General features: G+C 41.6%; 1 protein-coding gene across 2 annotated transcripts in view; it reads right to left on the minus strand.

Moving 5' to 3' along the window:
- COPA (COPI coat complex subunit alpha) overlaps positions 1-12,648 on the minus strand; it is a 54,476-nt gene that overhangs the window by 4,052 nt on the left and 37,776 nt on the right. Inside the window, exons 15-26 of one of the 2 annotated variants that reach the window (XM_063626959.1) lie at positions 12,496-12,635; positions 11,824-11,909; positions 11,569-11,707; positions 5,749-5,911; positions 5,493-5,639; positions 4,221-4,410; positions 4,004-4,099; positions 2,721-2,809; positions 2,396-2,519; positions 1,428-1,517; positions 1,144-1,253; positions 72-149 (exon numbers count right to left, since the gene is read on the minus strand). In XM_063626959.1, the coding sequence (XP_063483029.1) occupies positions 72-149; positions 1,144-1,253; positions 1,428-1,517; positions 2,396-2,519; positions 2,721-2,809; positions 4,004-4,099; positions 4,221-4,410; positions 5,493-5,639; positions 5,749-5,911; positions 11,569-11,707; positions 11,824-11,909; positions 12,496-12,635 (1,452 nt within the window). Of the gene's footprint in view, positions 1-71; positions 150-1,143; positions 1,254-1,427; positions 1,518-2,395; positions 2,520-2,720; positions 2,810-4,003; positions 4,100-4,220; positions 4,411-5,492; positions 5,640-5,748; positions 5,912-11,568; positions 11,735-11,823; positions 11,910-12,495; positions 12,636-12,648 lie in introns of both variants that reach the window. The other variant, XM_063626958.1, reaches the window with a different exon arrangement.

Raw genomic sequence — 12,648 nt, forward strand, 5'->3', positions numbered from 1 at the left:
GCCAACACTTGTTATATACTAATCGAGTATTAGCCACTCATCCCTGCCGTGCTAGGTTTCTTCCTGCTTACCTGAGTTGGACTTGTTCCCTTGGTTGGGGGCACAAAGAAACCATCTTCAGCCCCACCAGCTGCCCCAGGGGATATATCCTAGGGGAAAAACAAAAATTGAGTATTGAGTAATTTTTTTTTTTTTTTTTTTTTTGAGACAGTGTCACACTCTGTCACCTAGACTGGAGTACAGAGGCATGATCTTGGCACACTGCAACCTCTGCCTCCCATGCTCAAGCAATCCTCCAACCTCAGCCTCCCAAGTAGCTGGGACCACAGGCATGAGTCGCCACACCTGGCTAATTTTTGTATTTTTTTTTGTAGAGATGGGATTTTGCCATGTTGCCCAGGCTGGTCTCCAACTCCTGAGTTCAAGTGATATGCCTGGCTCAGCCTCCCAAAGTGCTAGCATTATAGGCGTGAGCCACCGTGCCCAGCCAAATTGAGTAATTTTTTAAGCCATTCAAGCACTTTGTTCTGTTGAATCTAGAACACAACCATTTACATTGTTCCCTGCCCCCAATGAGGAAGAGAGCTGATAGTTGTGGGAGAAAGCTGCCAAAATAGGAGCCACCTCACCGGTGACAAAATGACATATCAAAAACTCCAATTCAGATGAAACAGCTTGCTACCTTCTCATAAGCTGCTGCTGGCAGAACGCTGATTACCTCATTCTTCTTTCTTTCAAATGAGAGTTGAGCATCAGATTAGAGATAAGTCCTACATCCTCTCCTCTTTGAGCATATCAGGATAGATGGAAGTGACAAGGCCACTAACTTTGACTCTCTCATTCTTCCTGCTTCGTTTACTTTTTTAAAATAGAGACAGGGTCTTGCTATGTTGCCCAGGCTGGTCTTGAACTCCCGGGCTCAAGCAATTGTCCTGCCTTAGCTTCCCAAAGTGCTGAGATTACAGGCATGAGTCACCGTGCCCAGCCATCTTCCTTCTTTCAAATGGGAGATACGCATCAGACTAGAAGGTGGGTCCCCTTCCCAGAAGGGCTGACCTTAGGATAGTGGTAGGGGACAATAAGGCCTCTGGCTTCCACAGGGAGACATGGAGAGAACCTTCTAAGGGTACAAATTCCACATACCAGCTCAGGAGGGAGCTCCAGATCTTCTTCTACATCCCAGCCACCTCCTTCTTCCTGTCCCTTGCCAAGAGCATCATCCCCCAAACCTTCTGTAGCCTCCACAAACCCATCTGTAAGGAAAATTCAAGCTCAGAACAGATTTGGGCAGTGGCATAATCTTAGTCAAAGGAAGTAAAATCAATCCTAGTTCGTTTCATGGCCTGGAAGTCTGCAGAGCTACCCACAACCCAGTCCCAATCCAAGGTGTCCATCGCCCCAGAACAGTCTTAAAACAGCACTTTTACCTTCATCCAACTGCAGCTCTGCATCCTCTCCCCAGCCCTCTGTACCAACAGTGTCAATGTCAATGTCAGCAGCCAGTGCTCCTCCCTTCCCTACAGAGGGAAGGAACAGAACGGAACTGGTTATAGTACAGCAAGTCTGAGATATGGCCTTTTCTGTAGGCAGGTTAAATCCTTTCAAAAACAGGTGCCAAGCTTCTGCCTACTTATTATTTATTTTTGTGTATTATTTATTTTTGTGGTATATATGTTATGCTAACTTGCGGTAGCTTTCACAGAGGGAGGGAATAGAAGACAGATGGAAGGAACTGGCCTTGCTGCTACGAAAAGCTGGCTCTTAAATAATTTGTACTTACCAGCCTTTGGCAACCAACTCTTGAATTTCTTCCTGAGAGCTTTGCTAAGCTACCACCACTACAATGTGTACAGGGCATCAGGCATAGGGTAGATAGAGGAGGTGGAGGAAAGAGTGGGGTTCGGCACAAAATGCTCACGAGTCTGTTTAGGCTCTTACTCACGTGAAATGAACTAGGAGACCAAGAAAACAGGAGGAGGTTAAGGGTGGAAGTGGTGGAGGGTGATAGCACACATCTGCCTATACCCACATACCGGAATTACAGGTAGTTGAATTAGTACCTTTAAGATTGTATGTCATGAATGATAAAATACTGAACAAAGAACATGACTACCTATATAGTAAAACCTAAGAAAATACACCAAAATATTAACCGAAGTTATTGATGGTAGTAGAGGGATCCCTTTTTTTCTCCCTATTTTCCAAATTTTCTTTAATGACCTGAAAATGCTATTTTAAGTTTTTAAGACTGCACCATAAATGACTGGCATTTCAATATTCCATTAGGCTTCATGCAGAAAAAAAGGACAGATTAAACTAAATGCTAATGGTATTCTCTAGGACAGTTCTTCACAAAACAAACAACAAAAGTGCTATGGGAAAAATAGGTACTTACCTTTGCTGGCAATGGTGCCTTCAAAAAATCCTTTGGATACAGTTAATAAAGGCCAGTTGGTATCCAATGGCATGATAGGTGCAGGTGGCTGGAGCAGCTTGGCATTAGGGTCAATGTCTGGGATCTGAATAGTAGAAGAAAAGAGGCTTAAAACAAATAGCACTTGGAAGTCACGTAAGGAAAGTTATGGAGCCTCCTTTGGTCTCATTTGTTTCTCTGCCTCCCCTGGTAACCAGGTGGGAGAGTGACATTCATAATTTTAAATTGTTCTAAGATCTTAGAGTTAATCCTGTAATAAGAGACAATCATGTAAATAAAGACTCACTGTCTCCTTCTCCGGGTCAAATGTCTCCTTTAGGCTCTCAGCTTCTTCATCTAAGCCATGGGTAGCAGCTGTGAGATAGGCCAGGGACTCTGTAGAGAAAACAGACTTTGTGGTATAGCTACATTTCCAAATGCATGTTGCTGTGGTAAGCAGCCTCTGAAATGGCCCCCCAGTGATCCCTGACTCCTGGTATTCAAGTTGTTGCAAAATACCTGCCTCTTAAATGTGAGCTGGATTTATCAAATAGCTTCTAATGGATGGAACATGGCAGATGTGATGGGATGTTACTTCCTAGATCTGGTTAAAAAGATTGTGGCTTCTATCTTGGGGTGCCCTCTTTTGCTCACTTGCTGTAAGGGAAACTAGCTACCATGTTACAAACTCCTATGGAGAGGTCAACACGAAAAGAAACTGATGTTTCTTAGACAACAGGGAGCAAGGACATGGGGGCTGCCAATGGCCATTGAGTGAGTGCAGAAGTAGATTCTCTCCCTGGTGAGTCTTCAGATATCTGCAGTTCTGGCCAACACTTTGACTGTAGCCTCATGAGAGATCCTAAGCCAGAGGCACCTAGCTAAGCCATGCCACAAATTGTGAAATAATAAATGTTTGTGGTTTTAAACTACTAAATTTGGGGATAATTTGTTACACAGAAATAGAGAACTAATATAGCTGCTTATCTTTGAGACCTATCCATCAGTGCTGAGAACCTTGGATATCCCTGACTCCTCTCTGTTACATCTCAAATCTAGTTACTGCAATAAATCATGTTATTTCTACCTTCAAAATATATCCTGAATCTGACCATTGCTCACCCCTCCACTAATAGCACCTTGGTCCAAACCTCATCTTTCACCTTGCTTGTTCCCTAATGTATTTCAAATGCTAATATAATGCTTGGTATACAGTGGGTTCTCAAAAAATATCCCTTGACTATATCCATGAATAAATGAGTGAAACCTCCAAACTGAAAATAAAGAATAAAATTCTAATGGCATCCAACAAAGTGCATTTACTAGGGCATCTGCTCAAGACCTTTTAAAACCTCCTATCTCCCCCATGAATAACTATTCTCCTAAGGGTGTTTGGCTGGACTGAATATTCTGGCTGCACCTCCCTTTCGCTTTGAAGAAAATCTTCTAAGCACAGTAGGAGCATGTTGTCTCTCCTAAAAAAAATGCACAATAAAAGAAATCCCTCACCACTATACACAGATTAACTCAACAAAAACAGAAAAATACCTTCTCAGACCCTGAAAAAGCTGGCAAGTCCCAGATACTTACTCTGTCCACAGTTCTTCAGGATCCGCACACGCTCTGACACATCACCCAGGTATAGGGCATTCTGATAGTGGCCACTCATGTCCTTTCTGATCTCAGCTGCACCAAGTAAGTAAGAGACACTAAGTTAGGTCTTTTCTCTTAAGTTCTCTTTCTCCTTTATTCACCTTCCTCCTTCCCCCAAGAACCCTTCTTCCCATCCTTAGTTTGAGGGCCTCACCAATCTTCATCATCTTTCGAAGTTTTTCTAAGTTGCCAGTGATAAGATACAGGAAGGAAAGTTTGTCAAAGTTTTTGGTACGCTGATAGCACATTTCCACAATCTGGTGGTTCCCCTGCAGCAGGGCCACCTCTCCCAGCTTTTCCCAGCAGTTCTTGTCATCCAGTGCTTTGGCTGCTTCCAGAGCAATCTAAAGAATCCCCAGGGTCGTGTTAACAGGTTGAAGGACAATGTGACTCAAAACCAAGGACTCTGCAAAGCATCTGTGTCTATATAAATTTCCCGAAGAACTTCCTATACTTTCAATTACTCCTAGCTTTTAGTCTAATTCCACTGAAAATCGGCTGGGTGTGGTGGCTCACATCTGTAATCCCAGCACTTTGGGAGGCCAAGGCAGGTGGATCCCAAGGTTAAGAGCTCAAGACCATCCTGGCCAACATGGTGAAACCCTGTCTCTACTAAAAATACAAAAAAAATTAGCTGAGAATCGTGGTGCGTGCCTGTAGTCCCAGCTACTCGGGAAGCTGAGGCAGGAGAATCGCTTGGACCCGGGAAGCAGAGGTTGCAGTGAGCTGAGATCATGCCATTGCACTCCAGCCTGGGCAACAAGAGCGAGACTCCGCCTCAAAAAAAAGAAAATCCAGTGAACACATAGGACCCCTTTGGATACAGGGATAGAAATAATCACATCACATTATCCTCCTCCTCCTCAGAAATTTACTTTTACAACAAAACCACCTAGCAGTTGCTGATTCCATAGAGCCAGTTCTTGCTTAGCTACCTTACTTCCTACCTGCCAGGTTTGAAGATCCACAGGGGCTTTAAGCAAAGACAGAAGAAATACTACTAGGAAGAAGTTCAGAACTGAAAAACATTTTCCTAAACCCTTTTCACCTTAGAAAACAATGCCTATACATTCTAGGCCCCAATGCTTAGTAAGTACTCTTTCATCTAAGTAGCCAGTCAGCAAGATCAAGTGTCAAGGAAATAATAAGATTTTCAAATTCCATGCCATCTTGTTTTTATCCTAGAAGTTACTGAATTCACACTAATTGAGGTTGACAAAAATAGAAATGCTGTGGCAGAAGCGGAGGCAGGTAAAAGTAGAGATGGGCAAATAGCAACAGGAAGATGGCTCAATGTAACAACTAAAAAAATCCCAAATTTCATTATTCTGGCTAAAGAAGCAAGCCCAGAATAATGCCCTCCCAATGGCACTCTAACCCTCTCACCTTTAAGACAATATGGGGCTGATGACCATATTCCTCTCACCTCAATGTTTCCACATTCCAGTGCCAGACTAAAGCGAGTTTTCTCATCCTTGACAAAATGCAGTGCCACTTCAGGATAGCCCTTCTTCTGGAGATAAGCAATAATAGACTGGCCTACTAGTTTGGCATTCCTCACCATGTGCAGTACCTAGACATTTGGGGTGGGGTCGGGCAAGAAGTAGACATCACTTACAGGAAAAGAAAAAAAAAAGAGTGCTGCCTCTCTTAATACTCTAGTTTGCATCCTCACTTCATACCTCATCATATTTTCTGTTGATCAGGGCCAGCTTGAATTTGAACTCAGTGGGATCAATGGTGAGTACCCGGGGACGACACTCCCTGTCTAGGCAGTATACATTGTTGCCCTTCACTCGTGTGACATAGATAGGTAAATCCAGAGTTCGAATGATCCCGTGGTCCCTAAGAACAGACAGTAGAGGGCACAACTTTCAGTAAGTGAGAGGGAAAATCCATCCTGTGAAGAAAATGGAACAAACCTAGGAAATGGTCTTTTGTCAAGTGCCATTTGAACAATGATATAGATGGGAAGTGATTCAAAAAAGAGCAGAACTGAATGCCAAATTTATGGTATTCTTTCTACGATGGGGTAGATGGCACGATCTTTATATGCTATTATCCTAGAAGATGACTAACAGACGTGGCTATAGGAATCAGACCTAAAAGTTAAATCTTAAGTTCTGATATATAATCAGTAGGTGATTATGGACAGGTAACTCCTTTATAATCTATAACTGAAAGTAGAAGAGAGGTAGATGTGAAGAGTTCTGAAAAAGAAATAATAAAAAACAAAGTATTTTGATCTGAATAATAGTAAACAGATTGCAAATTGAAGTTTGTCAATATAGCTAATGCAACACTTGACAGATAATTTACAGACTGCATTAGAAGAAATACTAAAAATTATTGGGTTCTACATGCATATATTAGGAGAAACTAAAAATTAACAAGCACTCATCTCAAAAAATTTACCGTTCTTTTTAAACCAAAGAAAGTACTTAGAAGAAAATAATGAAGCCAATAGTAGAAATTAAATAGAAAACAAAAATACAGTACAGAAGTTCATTGAAGGCAAAACTTGAATAAAATTGATAAGCCTCTCATGAGGGTAATTCAGAGAAAAGAAAACAATAGGAATGAAAAAGGGGATATCACTACAGATCTTGCAGAATAAAGATGTAACTTTTTAAGAGAATCAAACTGGCCAGGTACAGTGGCTCACATCCGTAATCCCAGCACTTTGGGAGGCCGAGGCGGGTAGATCACATGAGGTCAGGAGTTCAAGACCAACCTGACCAACATGGCAAAACCTCGTCTCTATTAAAAATTCAAAATTAGCCAGGCGTAATGGCTCACACCTATAATCCCAGCTACTTGGGAGACTGATGCACAAGAATTGCTTGAACCCGGGAGGTGGAGGTTGCAGTGAGCTGAGATCATGCCACTGCACTCCAGCCTGGAGTGAGACTCTGTCACAAAAAAAATAAAAAATAAAAAATAAAAAAATCAATTTAATTCACTACATTAATCAATGAAAGGAGAAAAATTGTATGACTACCTCAGTGCAGGCTGAGCATCCCAAACAGGAAATCTGAAATGCTCCAAAATCCAAAACTGAGCACTGAAATGACACTCAAAGGAAATGTTCATTGGAGCAGTTTGGATTTCAGATTTTTGGATGTGGGATGTTCAATCAGTAACACAAATATTCCAAAATCAGAAAAAAATCGGAAATATAAAATAATTCTGGTTTCAAGCATGTCAGGTAAGGGATACTCAACCTGTATATGCAGAAAGGTTATTTAATAAAATTCAACATTTGGGCTGGGCATGGTGGCTCATGCCTGTAATCTCAGTACTCTGGGAGGCCACGGCAGGCCGACTGCTTGAGCCCAGGAGTTCAAGACCAGCCTCAGCAACACGGTGAAACCCCATCACTACAAAAAATACAAAAATGAGCTGGGCATGGTGGCATATGCCTGTAGTCCCAGCTACTTGGGAGGCTGAGCTGGGAGGATAACTTGAGCCTAGGAGGCAGAGGTTGCAGTGAGCCGAGAATGTACCACTACACAATGGGCAACAGAGTGAGACTCTCTGCTAAAAATAAATAGTTAAATTACATTAAATTAATAAATAGATATAAATAAATAAATTCAACATTCATTCAAGGTAAAAAAAAAAAAAAAAAACTCTTAGCAAAAAGAAATAGCAAAATTCCTTCATAGAAAAGGGATATACATTTAAAAAATCTACTGTAAGCTCACATAATTCTAACACACTGAAAGTTCACCCTTTAAGTTAGGAATAAGACAAGAATGTTTGCTGTCATCATGTTAATTCCACATTGCTGGAGATCCTAGTCAGTGCAGTAAGACAAGAAAAATACAGTACTTGAAAGAGAAACTAAATTGTCATTACCCACAGATACTATGATTATTTGTAAAGGAAATACAAATAAATCCTAGAATTGATAAGAGTCTAGCAAGATTCCTTAAAATAAAATCAATTTTAAATTGATTTTATTGTATTTAAATTGAATTAACTGTATTTCTAAATATCAACAAAATTAGAAAATTAAAATTTTAAATAGATATCTATTTACAAACAGAATTTTAAAACCATCAAGTGTCTAATAAATCTAACCAAAGAAATGCAAGATCTCTATAGAGAAAACTGTAAAACTTTTTTGAAGGATGTTTCAGAAGACCTAAATGAATGAAGGGCTGCTATACCAAGTTCACAGATTAGGAAACTGAACACTGTAAGGACTGTAAAGATGACAGTTATCCCCCAACTGATGTAGAGATTTAATGCAATTCCAAACGAAACCACAAACTTTTTTGTGTGGAATTTCACAAATTACTTTTTTTTTTTTTTTTTTGAGATGGAGTCTCGCTCTGTCACCCAGGCTGGAGTGCAGTGGCGCGATCTCGGCTCACTGCAACCTCTGCCTCCCAGGTTCATGCTATTCTCCTGCATCAGCCTCCTGAGTAGCTGGGACTACAGGCGCCCACCACCATGCCCAGCTAGCTTTTTGTATTTTTAGTAGAGACGGGGTTTTGCCGTGTTAGCCAGGATGGTCTCGATCTCCTGACCTCGTGATCCACCCGCCTCAGCCTCCCAAAGTGCTGGGATTACAGGCGGGAGCCACTGTGCCGGGCCAGGAATTTCACAAGTTACTTTAAAAACTTGTATGAAGAGCCGGGCATGATGGCTAACGCCTGTAATCCCAGCACTTTGGGAAGCCAATGTGGGAGGATGGCTTGAGGTCAGGAGTTCGAGACCAGCCTGGCCAATATGGTGAAACCCCATCTCTACTCAAAATACAAATATTAGCTGGGTGTGGTGGCATGCGCCTGTAATACCAGCTACTCAGGAGGCTGAGGCAGGAGAATCACTTGAACCTGGGAGGCAGGAGAATCACTTGAACCTGGGAAGCAGAGGTTGCAGTGAGCCAAGATTACGCCACTGTACTCCAGCCTGGGCAACAGAGCGAGACTCCATCTCAAAACAGCAACAACAACAACAAAACATACGTGAAAAGGCAAAATTTACTTGAAAATACCCTAAGAACTTTTAAAAAATAAACAAAATAGGATCAGAGGAAAAGTTGTACCAGATGTGAAGATTTATCATAAAGCTACATTATTTAAGACAGCGTGGAATTAGAGCAGAGATAGACAAACAGACCACATATCCTTGCACTTTTGAAAACATGATTTATGTATGACAACGACGAGACTGCAGAACAATGGAGAAAGAGTGGTCTTTTCAATAATGCTGCTGGGCAATTGAGTGTCCTTATGGAAAAAGTGGGATTGAGCTTTCTATACCTCACACCAGACGTTAACAATCAATGTCAGGTAGATTATAGACCTAGATATAAAAAGCAAAGTTACAATATTTTTACAAAAGAATACAGAAGAATGGCTTTATGATTTGGGAGTCAATAAATATTTTTAAAATAGGATGAAACCTAATATCCATAAAAGATAAAGATTCATAAACTCAACTATATTGAAATTAAGACTGTTCATTAAAGGATACCATAAAGAAAATGAGAAGACATGCTACAAAAGAGGAGATACTGATATTTGCAACATGTAGCCCTGACAAAGGACTGACATGCAAAAAAGAAAGATAATATAAGACAGATTACAGATTTGAACAGAATTCACATAAGAGGAAATCCTACTGGATGGCCAGATGAAAAGGTGCTCAATCTCATTAGGAAACAGAGAACAGCAAAACAAAATTACAAGGAGATACCATTACACATCCATCAGATGGACAAAAATAACTCCCACCAAACTTGTCAAGAAGACAAGAAAGGAAATTTTTTGTTTTTTTTTGAGACGGAGTTTCGCTCTCGTTGCCCAGGCTGGAGTGCGATGGTATGACCATGGCTCACTGCAACCTTTGCCTCCTGGGTTCAGGTGATTCTCCTGCCTCAGCCTCCGGAGTAGCTGGGATTACAGGCACCCACCACCACACCCAGCTAATTTTTTTTTATTTTTAGTAGAGACAGGGTTTCTCCATGTTGCTCGGGCTGGTCTTGAACTCCTGACCTCCAGTGATCTGCCTGCCTCAGCCTCCCAAAGTGCTAGGATTACAGACGTGAGCCACCACGCCAAGCCCGAAAGGAAATTTTTTTTTTTTTTTTTTTTTTTTTTTGAGACAGAGTCTCGCTCTGTCGCCCAGGCTGGAGTGCAGTGGCGCAGTCTCGGCTCACTGCAAGCTCCGCCTCCCGGGTTCACGCCATTCTCCCGTCTCAGCCTCTCCGAGTAGCTGGGACTACAGGCGCCCGCCACCACGCCCGGCTAATTTTTTGTAGTTTTAGTAGAGACGGGGTTTCACCGTGGTCTCGATCTCCTGACCTCGTGATCCGCCCGCCTCGGCCTCCCAAAGTGCTGGGATTACAAGCGTGAGCCACCGCGCCCGGCCCCGAAAGGAAATTTTTATACCAAGCTGGTGGGCATGCAAATTGGTACAATCACTTTGAAAAGCAGTTTCACAGCTGGGCGCGGCGGCTCACGCCTGTAATCCCAGCACTTTGGGAGGCCAAGGAGGGCAGATCACAAGGTCAAGAGTTCAAAACCAGCCTGGCCAACATGGTGAAACCCCGTCTCTACTAAAAATACAAAAATTAGCTGGGCGTGGTGGTGTGTGCCTGTAATCCCAGCTACACGGGAGGCTGAGGCAGGAGAATCACTTGAACCCAGGAGGCAGAGTTTGCAGTGAGCCAAGGTCACACCACTGCACTCCAGCCTGGGCGAGACTCCGTTTCAGAAAAAAAAGAAAAGCAGTTTCACATTGCCTAATAAATGTGAAGATATGCATACTCCATGGCCTAGCAATTCTATTCTGGGGATACACTCTAGAGAAATGTATGTACATGTACCCCAGAAAACAGGTAAAAAAGAATGTTTAAGAGCATTGTTCATACAAGCCAAAAACTAGAATTCACTCAAATATTCCTTAAAAGAGTAGAACTGACAAACTGTGGTATAATCATACAATTATACAAAAATGAAAATAAATACATTGGAGCTACAAGATGGATGAATCTTACAAACAAAATATTGAGCAAAATATGAAATAATATATTCAGTATGATTTCATTTATATGAAGGCAAAACCAGACAAAACTAAATCATATTAAGAAACACAGTTCAGTAAAATTACAAAGAAAAGCAAGCAAGAAATTACTGTAAGAACTAGAATGTTATTTTTGGTGGAAACAGGGAGGGTTTTGACCACATGGCAAAGGGCTTCTGGGGTGCTGGAACTGTTCTATTTTTTGACTTGGGTGGTAGTTATGCTGATGTTCACTACATAACTTGTTCTTCTATTTTTTTATGTAATTGTCTATATTTGTTTTAGATTTCTCAATTTTAAAAAAGTTGAAAAAAGAATGTTCTGATGCCCCTTGCGCATATATGCCAGGTAAGGCTTTTCCATGAAGAAAATTCATGGAGGACTTCGGTTACATCTCATGACAGGACAGTGATTTCAGGAAGCTGCCTTCTCCCATTCTGTATCCCAGATAATTAACTTACCCAGTGGTGACAGCATATTTGATGTGGTTGCTTGTGGTATAGATAAATACCCCACTCTCATCCCAGGCCCCACTCTTGACACGAATGTTCTCATGAATGTTACATAAAGCATCCAGTTTGCGGTTACAGATCACAATGGCTGTAAGAGGCAAAGGGCATGAGTGTTCTGTTGGATAGGGTAAGTGCCGTAGACTGGCAGGGATGGGGGTGGGAGGGAATGGTCTCTAAATCAGGGTGGATATAATGAAGACTCACCGTGTTTGGCTAGTAGTGCTACATGTGACATGTCTGCTGACCAGATAACGTATTTCACTTTAGAAATCTTCACAGATGCCAGAGTCCTGAGATAGACAGAGATGTGCAAACATGAATGGATCTATTTCCCTTGTCTCAGGCTTTGATCTACATCAATTGCACCCTCTAATTAATGTAAACCCCAATTTCTTAATGTAATACTAATTACATAAAATACTTAATGTAATTCCTACATAGTAGCTCAGTGACTTAAACGTTTTGGCTCACATTGTGCACTTACCCCTTCCTCAACCCCCTCTCCCTCATTTCCTTGTATTATTAGGGAATCTGTGTATGTCTGTTTTCATCACTGGACTGTAAGCTCCTTTAAATATAGGAACTATGTTATTAATCTCTGTGTCTCTCTCATTCTAAGCTCTGAGAACATGCTTTGTTCAGGTGAGTACTGTAAAAACAGATTAAATAACCAAAAATCTCACTGTAATGCTAGTGTGGACGTGCAGAATGGAGAGTGATCACAGAAGGGAAAAGTTACTACAAAGAGTCTTGGAGCACAAGAAGTGGCCAAGCCACAAGACAAACTAAACTCACTTGGGGAAAAAAGGTTCCCACTAAAGATGTCCACTCTCCCCAACTACATGGCTGTCTGCTTAGGGGCACCTGATATGTTACCGCTTCTGCTGTACGTCAAAGAGTGTGATAGAGTCCGCATCTCGAAGCAGGAGATTGCCTGTGCCAGCATAGAAGATCTCATCACAGTTGGGCACCTGTACCTTTTTGGTGATCTCATTCTTCAGATTCTTGATCAGAAGCTGCAATTAAGTA

Source organism: Symphalangus syndactylus, chromosome 12 (genome assembly GCF_028878055.3).
Source record: "Symphalangus syndactylus isolate Jambi chromosome 12, NHGRI_mSymSyn1-v2.1_pri, whole genome shotgun sequence".
NCBI lineage: Eukaryota > Metazoa > Chordata > Mammalia > Primates > Hylobatidae > Symphalangus > Symphalangus syndactylus.